Source organism: Elaeis guineensis, chromosome 12 (assembly GCF_000442705.2).
Source record: "Elaeis guineensis isolate ETL-2024a chromosome 12, EG11, whole genome shotgun sequence".
NCBI lineage: Eukaryota > Viridiplantae > Streptophyta > Magnoliopsida > Arecales > Arecaceae > Elaeis > Elaeis guineensis.
This window is the reverse complement of record NC_026004.2, coordinates 21,282,532-21,294,103: the sequence shown is the minus strand read 5'-3', so window position 1 is coordinate 21,294,103 and position 11,572 is coordinate 21,282,532. Positions and strand designations below refer to the sequence as shown.

General features: G+C 36.8%; 1 protein-coding gene across 4 annotated transcripts in view; it reads left to right on the top strand.

Moving 5' to 3' along the window:
* The first annotated feature begins 2,017 nt into the window (after positions 1–2,017).
* Positions 2,018–11,572, top strand: part of LOC105054750 (glycine--tRNA ligase, chloroplastic/mitochondrial 2) — a 52,890-nt gene continuing 43,335 nt past the window's right edge. Inside the window, exons 1-9 of one of the 4 annotated variants that reach the window (XR_012135742.1) lie at positions 2,018–2,369; positions 2,800–2,850; positions 3,248–3,315; positions 5,819–5,900; positions 6,006–6,069; positions 9,290–9,345; positions 9,599–9,676; positions 10,049–10,123; positions 10,223–10,293. Coding sequence is in view for 2 of the 4 variants with exons in the window: in XM_029267506.2 (XP_029123339.1) it covers positions 2,112–2,369; positions 2,800–2,850; positions 3,248–3,315; positions 5,819–5,900; positions 6,006–6,069; positions 9,290–9,345; positions 9,599–9,676; positions 10,049–10,123; positions 10,223–10,293 (803 nt within the window). In the remaining 2 variants the exon portion in view is untranslated. The remainder of the gene's footprint in view (positions 2,370–2,799; positions 2,851–3,247; positions 3,316–5,818; positions 5,901–6,005; positions 6,070–9,289; positions 9,346–9,598; positions 9,677–10,048; positions 10,124–10,222; positions 10,294–11,572) is intronic. The other 3 variants (XR_003802216.2, XM_029267506.2, XM_010936337.4) reach the window with 3 other exon arrangements.

The window sequence follows — 11,572 nt, the reverse complement described above, 5'->3', positions numbered from 1 at the left end:
GAATGATGAGTGAGACAGTTGAGATGTTGCTTGTTTCAAAGATTGGCTGGATACGGAGGTGAAATTTCAGGACAGAGAAGAACATGATAATGGATCTGATAATGAGAACGACACAAACGACACAGATAATTAGTAAGATTTGCTTTCAATTCTTAATTTCTTAAAATTATATCTTTTTATTTTTTATTTGTTGAGGTGAGTTATCTTTATTTCCTTCTCTCTCTCTCATTATATTCTAGAGGTCAGGCCTAGCCCCCCTCCCTCTTTTGTCCAATAAACTGATAGAAGTCCATGCCAAATCTTTCACCATTACAAGGTGGTTTTTATTTTTACAAAAAAAATTTAATATCTCCTATTTTTTTATTTATCCCCCAAGTCTCTAACCTATTTTATTTTATAAAAATTATTTTTTAAAATAAAAATTTTAAAAATACTTCGTGGTAAATGGGCCATGTCATTACCTTGGCACGGCCCATATGGGCTGGCATGCGAGCCGTGCCCCAGGCCCTGAAGAGCCGTACTGTGCCAGGCCTGGGCCACGGGCTACCAAACCCCACAGGCTACAGTACTTGGTAGGCCATGCCACGCACATTCCAGTTCATGCTGGGTCGGGGCCGATGGCCTGATGCCTACCTCTACTTAACACTTTCTCTTTAGAAAACTTTTCATGGGCAACAAGCACTCAAAGGATGTCGAAGCATAATGAGTGTGTAGATGGGTGGAAGCCTTAGATAGTGAGTTTCTCATGGCCAACCTACTTGCAATTAATGATAATGATGATATTGCACACCTTGAGACCTTCAATATGGAGTGGGTGGTGATATCGAGGAAGGATATAATGATAAAGAAGAGCAAGTCAATGATGCGAGAGAAAGGAGGGAGTGGAAGGAGATGATGATGTGGAGGTTGATGTAGATGGGGGACATATTGTTGGATTTAAACTTAAAAGTGCCAAATTTAACCTCTAAATATCTGGAACTTTAGAAATAAAGTGTTTCTATTCAGATGAAATATGATGTTTTGTTTTGCGTCACTGGTGTTGTATCACTGTGGAAATAGAAGAGGAGTGAAGGAGGGTGGAGGTGAACTTCTTGAGGGAAGAGAAGGTGATTTGGTAAAGGTTGCAGCAATCTTAAAAGGAGCCTTTTGGAGACTCAATAAGGTCGAGGTCGGGCATGGTGGAGGAGAGAAGGGAGATCATGGAAATACCAAACTCGAGGGAGCTGAGGGTGCAAATGAGGATATGGATTTTGATGTAAATGGAGAGTTTTTGAGGTTCTAAATAAGAGGCGGGGTAGGAGTAGAGTAGTGGACATTCTTGGGGTTCAAAGAGGTGGAGATATTGAAAAATGAGGAGGTGGTGGGAGTGAGGAGGGTTGAGAACAGGAATAGAGACCTGATGATCTGACTTGAAGAGCAATTGGAGATGATAGGAGGTGGGAGTAGATTTAGTAGATGGTAGGCTTAGAGGGAAAGGAGTTGCATGAGGAGGTTCTTGAGCTGTCAAATATAGAGAGGGGAACGAAGGTGTTTTGCTATTGAGCAAATCATCGGATATTAAATATCACATAGTAATGATAAGGATGAAATTATCTTTTATGATGGTGTTTTAATGGTATTGGATACTAGATGTGGTAAGCAATTAAATTGAACAATTTAACTAACTTTAAGGATCTGTTTATAATCTTTTAAACTCAAAAGATATTAAATGAAAATGATCGTGCTTTTCGAAAGTTTTTCATTAAAAAATATTGATTAATAATGAAAACGACATCATTATTTGCTTAAGTCATGACCAACCTAATTAATAAACTATTTTGCAACAGCTGATAGAATCTATGCTGTTTTGACATCAAAATGTTCATTAGATGCACAATACAAAATATTAAATAATTATCATTATTTCATCCAAATAACGGCCGTCATATGCTTAGATGGCAGCCCTTACAGCATTTTAGCGGCCGTTATTTTAACCCACGCTATAAACCACCGTCTGCCGGGTGGCCTTCAGCCAGAAGGCTTAAAAGTTTCTGCGAGCCGCCTGCCCCAGTCCTTTTATTCCCGCCTTCGCCTTATCCCTTTCTCCTCCCGTCCTCCTCTCCTCTCCTCCCATGGCTCTCCTCTCCTTCTCCTTCTCTCTCCCCGCCATTACTTCCCACGGAGGAGCTCGCTCCCCCCTATTCGGCGCCTGGAGGCCAAAACCTAGCAGTCGGCGCAAGCCCTCCCCCAGCCGCGCCTCGTTTCCATCCTCCAAAAATGGAGTCTCCGCTGCGATCACCTCCGCGGTTCCCCATCCTCAGTCCTATGTTTCGGACTCTGGCAGCAAGGTTTCTGTCCTTACGTTCCAGCAGGCCATTCAGCGACTCCAGGTGCGCTGCTATCTTGTCTAAATTTCAGTTCTTGCGATGTCTTTTGCGTTGAATGGGGTGTTTCTAATCACATGATAAGCTTCGGCAGATCGATTCTGTGCAATCGGCCAAGAAAAGTTTCAACTTTTATGATGTTTGAGGATATATTTGTGATGTTGATCTGCAAGAATCCACTTCACTTTCTCTGATTTTTCCCGGATTCTTGCAAGTTCTTTCTTGAGTTGTGATGGAAAATGCAGTGCGGTGATCCCATTATGATGATTTTGGAAGGAAAGTCTGCACCGACAAGCTAAATATGTTTAATGGCACTAAGGCCATTTTTTGATTGGCAACAAAAAAATATATTCTCCTCTTACTAATTGTCTTCAATTAAGTGTTCCAGCTTCATATGCTACATTGCTTGCCTAAGATTGTAAGTATTATGCTGCAGGAGTACTGGGCTTCTGTTGGATGTGCTGTAATGCAGTGTAGCAATACAGAGGTAATGTTTTCTGTTTTCTTTTGTTTCTTGTAATATCTCATAGTTGTCCTCTATTTTCTTTTGGAAAAATGAAGAAACAATTGTGCTTGCCTATCTGCAAGCATGGCAAGGCATGCAAGCATGGTATGCTTATGTGCATGAAAGGCACAGTTTTACATTTGACTTTTCTGTGGGTATGAGATTGATCAATTTTGTTGCATTTACTTGCATGGGCCATGGAGACATGTTTGAAGATGAGTTTGCCTGTTGCGTCACTAAATAGTGGTTCTTTAATGTAAATGACTGGTTTCTGGAAAAACATGACAGAATCTGGTCTTGTTATTTACTTGTAACAGCTTTCCTTCAGTATATCTGGTTCTTTTAAAATAAAATGGCTACAACATTGTTGGTCTATCAGGTTGGAGCTGGGACTATGAATCCTCTGACATTCTTAAGGGTATTAGGTCCAGAACCATGGAATGTTGCGTAAGTATGATTTGGCATGCAAATTATTACATTTTTGTGATTTAGTTATGCATTCCATGCTTATCCTTTGTGAAAAGAATTTTTTTTCTTTCCTCCCCATGAATTTTTTATATGCATTGCACCAGTTGTGCTCTAGCTTTTAATTGGACACCTTAACTAACACTTGGTTGTAAACTACCTTGCCTTTTCATGAATGCTTTTGTTTTTCCTTTGTTGTAGAAGAGATGTCATAGAAGTACAACGATACTAGCTTGTAACGTCTGCATGAAGTTAAGCGCTATTGAAGTGGTCGCGGTTAAAAGATGTAAATTCTAAATCATACTACTGTGCTAATCATAAAAGTCTTAAGGATCTGTTCAGTCATGTTATTGAATTCTACTTGATATTTTGTATCAAAAGGCTGAACCATAGGCAGCACAGGCAACAAGCCTTTCTCTTCTTTATCCCCTTACAGGTTCTATCCAATTAGTTTTAGATGCTCCTCCAATTTGACTCTGGCATAGGCACTAGAGTGCTTTCTTGTGCCTAGGTCTTGTATTCTCCAGTTTTAGTGACCATGTAATCTCATTGTTCTCATTCCTTTCTGCCAGTGGCTTCCTATGATTCCTAAATTTACTGTTATTTGTCCAATAAGGATGCACATATCGTTTCATCCATCTTTCAGATAAATGTCAGAATACCATACATTTTCTCATCTTTTATACTTGAATAATAACTCATTAATATGTGACATCTAAGATATAATTGTGGGAGGAAAGGGAAGGTTATTTGTGCTTGTAAAACAGAAGACTTCCACATGTTGCATGGCATAGTATTTTACACAATGCTTGATTATGGCATTGTTCTAAAGATTCTACCAGGTGAACTATATGTAACATCGAAGGACTCTATTACCAGTTCAGAGTCAAATTCCATTAATCATTTCACAGCATTAGCTTTCTTCAGGTCTTATAAAGGTTAGTTAACTTTATATGCACCTTTTCCCTAATTTTTTTGAATCCACATAATCCCTTTTTTTAGGGGCTTTAAAATTCTCTGTTAATGCTAAAAGATAATTGTACAAATCAAGGTCTGCCACATTAACTCATACAAATGGTACCATGATGTAGTGGTCGAGGTTAGATTTGGTAAATGAGCCAAATTGGTTCATAACAATTTGAACCAAGCAGAACCCCTTTGTACGGATCCATATCGCCTAGTTTAGGGGCGGTATCATGGCTGGGAGTTAGAAGAAGTATTGAAAGCCTGTCTTGGTATGGGATTCATGTCGTACTATACTGAACTGGTATCCGATATGGTTCTCGGTATTGGTTTTGTGGATCTTGGTATAAATAATTGGCATGGACCTACTAAAAGGCTTATATGTACATGGTACCGACCAATACTATTCTTCTTACCAGTTTTATATATCCTAGTGTAAATAATTAGCATGGACCTACGAAAAGGCTTATATGCACATGGTGCCATTACTAGTCCAAGATTTCCTTTGATTTAATTTGTGATTGAGTTGGGACAAAATATTGCATACTAGTACAAAAGTTGCACATTGTGCAAGGAAGTCTATCAATTTATTTCCCTTTCTTCCAGTATGTTGATTCTAAGGTCATGCAAATTTACCAAATAAATTTTATATATGAGATCCCCTTGGAAACTTGTCCTGCCACCTGCTTACTTATTAGACAATTTATAAGAGAGATACTTCCCTACACCAATGCTTGAATCTACTCCTGGGCTAGCATTTGCTTCTGTGACTAATATTCAGCCTCTGACATTAGCTAAATGCCTTTTCCAAGCTTTCAAATATCATTGGAATGGGATGATATGAATAATACCTTACTGTTCCATCAGGATTCTGGCACCAATACACGCTGTGTCAATACACAGAATCAGCCAAAAATTGGTACAAATTCCAGTACCAGTATTTGAAGTCTCAACATTTTCCAATCCATCCTATGCAATTATTTGTCCATGGCATGTCCAACCATATGCGTGGATTAGGAATAGCTAGTTGATGGCATTGTGGCATAACTTTTAACTAGCAAAGGCTACTCTTAGCTACAGGAAGTTAATATGCTGTGAGGGAGAGCTAGCCATAGCCATAATCATCAACCCTTGTCCCAACTATCTGGCCTTGGCTTTATGGATTCTCATTTGCCAAACATTTCTTATCAGGGACTCCTGAGTGCTTGAACATTTGCAAACATCAAACTGGATCCATATCATAGTATGACATGCTTCTTATAATTGGTTATCAACCTAACATCAACCCTCACCGTTCGCATGTAGGCATGAGACCAACATTTCACCCATATGGTCCCACTATACTCATCTACATTTAATGAAAGAGAGCTGTTGGAAATGAATTGCTATTAAATAGATATAATGCATTTTCTATATGGTGGTATATCTCTCTTGTGGCTATAATACATTGAAATGCTTCATGTATTACATTCAAGCTTCTGATATTCATTATTATCATTAACATCAAGGATTTTATTGAAAGGTATGTGGAACCTAGCATACGACCTGATGACAGCCGTTATGGGGACAACCCTAATAGGCTTCAACGCCATACTCAATTTCAGGTAGTCATGATATCTTGAAGGCTACTTGAAACATAGCTGCTTGTCAAGTTTTAGTAATTTGGCCTTTTCAAAAAGTAGTGATTAACATTTTAATCCTGCCTTCAGGTCATTTTAAAGCCTGATCGTGGAAATTCACAAGATCTATTTATCGGTAGCCTTTCTGCATTAGGTAAGATCTTATTTAATATGCATACCAGTTATTTTATCTGAAGAAAATCATGGAGACATTTAAAATTGACATGTGAATTTACAATTACTAGTCACTGGAGTGATAGCACAAGTTGCTGCTTGTGCAATTTTAGCATTGTTGTTGAAAGTTCTTTATTTCGACATCTTAGGTAAGTAATTATAGACATCAAAATATGCCTATTTTGAGTCTAGCTAACATCTTGAAAGCATCACAATGTCATATCGTCCATTTAAGGTCATGATCAAGCTAGATTGCATGATCAGGATAAAATTGCAACATGGTTAAATTTGAGTTCTATCTTGGACATTAAAGAGAATAGTCGTATACTTAAAGAAGTAACATTGTCATCTACACTGCTTCTAGAAAGATACTACAAGTTATATGATAATTGGTGGTTCATGAATCCTACAATGTCAACTTGGATGGGAGCGAATTTTTCAACCTTTGCATTGCTGCCTTGCTTATAGTAATCAAGATTGACTTTGTTTAAGACTACTATTTTCAGTGACACTTTAAAGTTGACGCCTCTGACAACTTTGAGCATCACCATGTCTTAAATTACTTTTCCGTGATCTACACTTGCCATGTCCTTATGTTAACATATTCAATAACTTCACCTAAAGTTAATGTCTTCAATAGTCTTATCCATGATCCTTTTACAATCTCTCCGATCGATGCCTTTGAAAACATTGTTTACATATATCTGCAATGAACATTTCATCCATAATGTTTGTCCTTGACAACTTCATTAGCGTTGTCAACCATGATTGATGTTTCAATGATGCCCAATGTCTTTGATGAATTCAACTGCAATTATACATTCAATGGTCTTGTTCACTATTAATATCTAGGTTACTCTATCTGTTTTCTTCACTTGACTCTACAGCTTCAACTATAGTCTTGATCTCAGCCGATGACATTAACAAATTTCCATTGCAGCCAATGTCTCTGATAGCTTCTTCTGCAACAAAGTACAAACATCTTTAATGATCCTAGCCATGTGAATGCCTTTAATAATTTTTTTTTGTTAATGCAATCTAACATCTTTGATGATCTTGTTTGCGAGCCAAGTCTTCAACAACCATCCACAATCGACGTCTTTGACAACTTCTTACACTAGCATCATATCCATGATGAATCCCTCATTTTTGTCTATAACTTCCATATCTAGGATGAACTCTTAAAAGTAGGCATTTGCATTTAATTGTATCTTTATCTTCAGCAACCTTGTCTATAGTCTCTACATCGCTAATGAGTTTGACATCTCTAGTCTCCACATTGTCGACGAGCTTCATATCTCCATTGACTTCTTCATGTGTAATGAAGATCCTTGGCAATGATAGATGCCTTTTCACATTTTTTCTAACATCGATTACAACTTTGTTTGCAACTTTGAGCATCTGCCATGCAATAAAGGTGCATTAACTTCTTTTAAGTACCTCACCAATGTCACCATAACTACCTCCTTTGTCAAGTTATCATTGATTGATAACCTATGATAACCTTCTGTAACAAATTCTAAGTTATTGTTAAAAAATCTGGTAGCCACCTTTGAACTGTAATAGAGAATAGTGGCCATGGGCAAAGTGACTGGAGAAGAGAACCATATCAAGACTTTTACGAAGGCTTTGTGCAGACTTCGACCCTTGAATCATTTTCCACACTTTGCAGATTTGAAGACTTAAGTAACTTCATTGAGATCTTGAAGATGAGAGACTTAGGAGTTAGGATAATAAGCATTAGAACACGCGATCCTTGATCTGTACCATGTTTCTTTACATGCATGATCCTTTGAAGGCATCATTTATTATAAGCTGAAGTCCTTAATCTGCTGTATCTTTTATAAAATGTAATTAACGAGTTCTTTCAATAATAAATCTTGGAAGTATGGTTCCCATAATTTTGCTATTTTAAGTCCCAATGCCTAATTTAGGAGACTCACTTTGATGGTAGGAACCATTTTGTGAAAGATGGAATATGACCCTTTGATGAACATGGCCTCATTGAATGACACTATTCATTAACTCCTTATTTTGGACTTTTGGTTTGAGACTACGAATGAAGGACATAAAAAAACGGGTTCTCATTGAACAATATCTGTATATATATTTGATACAAGGATTTACCTTTTTCCCATTATCAGTGATATATGCCAATGGTTGTGGCTAACAATTTTTTCCATAGCACCACTTAATTTACTCATCTAAAGTAGGAGAATTTGTTTTTAACTTAAAGTTTGGCTGTCAAAGCTGAATTTGGAGTTTGGCCTGGATGTTTTCTGCTCTTTGGCTTGTCAAGACTTATTCTAGGGCTTTGACTTTTGGTCCTCTCATAACTAAGTCTGATGTGGTTACCCAAATTTCTGGATTGTGCACTCGTCATTGTTGGGTAAATCAGGCTTTTAGGCATGTTTTCTCACTGTTTCAAATGACAAGTTTAGCCAAGCACTTGTAATTTATGAAATGCTAATTTTGGTGGTTGTTTTGGTTTTGCTTTCAAACAGACTTTGAGGTGAAATTAAATACGAACAACTTAAAAATATTAATTGTGTAACTAGTATGATTGAAGTATATTAAAAGAAAAAACACTGAAATTGGTTTGTCTTTATGCTTCCACAAAAGGTCTTTTTTTTTTTTTTTTCTTTTGGGGGGGGGGTGTGGGGAGCCAAGGTGCCATGAGATTGGATAGTCAATCCTTTTTGTGAGTTCTTTGTCACGGCTTCATATTTGCTGCTGAACATAATGAACAACCTAACTACCAAGTAATTGGCAAAAATTTATTCATTGTTTATTTAGTTACTAGTTCCATGCTAATTTAGGTCAATGTTCTTGTTTCATTTGTATTTGATTGCGGTCGTAATGTTTGCTTCATTCTATATGAACTTCTCTAGATCTCCAATTAAAGACAATGAATGACTTAACTGCCAACCATCAACAAAAATTATGTCCTATGCTATTATTTTCCCTAGATTATCATCTCATTTTTATCTGGTATGGCATTGATATCCAGATATTCAACTTTGACAACTATCAACATCCATTGTTGATAAACTATACAAAATTATTCGGAAGCATCGTATAGGTTATGAGAATATAATTTAGTCAGGAAGTTCTGATTTCACGTTAAGCAACCATATTATTTTCTGAAGTGCATGTTCTTTTGCTGGTTAAATACTTCCTGTGCTTCTTTTGCATCTCAGGAATTAATGTTTATGAACATGACATCCGTTTCGTGGAGGACAATTGGGAAAGTCCGGTAAGGTCTTCTGACTTATTTGGTTTGTTTGCCTGATCTTTGTATTTTTTGTTTTTGGAATTTTGCTAATAATCTAGTGCAGATTAGATTAGAATTCTGTTAATGATTTCATCTATTAAACTTCTGTCTGCTAATCTAGTTGTTGAATGCATGAAATCATAGAAATAAACTATCTTTGATGGAGCAAGATGGGTGGCTGGCAGATGTTTGGTTATGTTTAACTTTTCCCTTTTCTTTGTTCCAATGTTAATAGGTTCTTGGAGCTTGGGGATTGGGCTGGGAAGTATGGATGGATGGGATGGAAATTACGCAGTTCACATACTTTCAGCAGGTTTATTAGCCTGTTAAGTCGGTTAAAGTCTTACTTGCCAGTGGTTGCAGTATCATCTTCCCTTTTTAGTTATATCCATCTTCAGCCTTATTTTTCTTTAGACTAAGATTTTTTCCACTTTCATCATATTTTTACTCATTTATGAGTTGCTTTCAGAAACCCTGGCATTCCCAGATATTGTCATTTCAATGCATGTAGTTCTTCTTGGAAATGCAATTGCTAATTTTGTTATGAAGATATAAAATGTCATCCTTTATCTTCTTGTTAATTTTAAACTTTAAGAGTGAGAGCATGGTGTGCATGGTCAAGCTTGCAGGGGATGTATTAAATTTTTGAATAATGCCATTTGTCGATTATCTTTATTCTCTTCAGGCTGGAAGTCTTCAACTGATGCCTATTTCTGTGGAAATTACTTATGGTCTTGAACGGATCCTCATGTTACTTCAGGTTAGATTTGTTAGTCAAAAACAACAATAGATTCTCTCCGTATCTTGTATACCACCTTTGAAAGGGCTGACCTTACTTTGATCTAGACATGCTTGGCAGGGGGTGGATCATTTCAAGAAAATTCAGTACGCTGATGGCATTACATATGGGGAGCTATTTTTGGAGAATGAGTAAGTGACTTACTGAAAATTCACTTCTCAAGCATTTATGTTGCTTATCTTGCTTCCATAGTTTCTTTTTAGACAAGCCTATACAAGTTTGTATTTTGTGACTTTGATATCTTTTGCTGGCAATATTATCAGATCCCTAGATAGTTGATACCAATCATAGAAGGTAACTGGGTCAATATTGAGTAATGAGCGATGTCAGACATGACTAATATGAACTTTTTTTTTTGGTCGTCCTTGATGGTGATAAACCAATGAAATTCACCAATCACACATCTGTTTGAATTGGTTCTTTGTAAATTCTTTAAAAGTTAAAACCTATATCCTTGGGCCAACAAAATTTACATATTCTCCTTTAACAAGGTATGCATTATGTCGTTGCTGATATAACGGAGATACTGATCATCCCTTTTCTGAAGGATCAGTTTTGTGTCAAAACTTAGGTCCTTATTGATGTTTTGTGGAATGTATAGAATAATTTGAGTCCAAAATGGAGGGTAAACTGTGCAATAAATATGTTCTGTTACTTTACCATGGTATATTTGTTCATGTTAAGTGGGACAAGTGAGTAAAATTTTTTTTGCATCCTCTTTTTTGTCCCTCCACCAACTTCCCTTATTCTAAAACAAAAATGGCTGCTTGGAGGTATAACATAGCAAGGTTTTAAATCTCATAGATGGAGGTGTCCTGATTTCCCCATGGAACGGGATGTCCCACTGTCCTGTCCTGTCCCGATAGTAGTTCCAGTTATCTGATTTGTTAGATATCCTCCATCTCTCTTCCCTTCTTCTTTTCTTTCTTTCTTTTTTTCTTTTTTTTTCTTTTTTTCTTTTTTTCTTCTTTTCTTCTTTTCTTTTTTCTTTTTTTTTCTTCTGCCTTCCTTTCTTTCCTTTCTTTTTTCTTTTTCTTTTTTTAATTTTCCCTTCCTTCCTTTCTTTCTTACTTTTTCTTCTTCTTTGTTTCTCTTCTTCCTTTTTTCCTTGCTTTTCTTTTTCTTCTCCTTTCCTTTTTTTCTTTCATTTTTCTTCTTCTTCTTTTCTTTCATTTTTTCCTTTTCGTCATCTTTCCTTTCTTTCTATCCTCTTTCTTCTTTTCTTCCCATGTGGATGGGTTTCGGAGTCCCAACCCTATCCCAATCTCGTTTTCTCATAGGAACAGAACAGGACGGTCGGGATGCCCCCTGTTCCATTGGGACGCAAAACCTTGTAACACAGCACAAGGGTTGTTTTTTTGAGTTGTTGTGTACTTTCCTTGAAAACAAAGAGGGCCTTAGAATTGATTC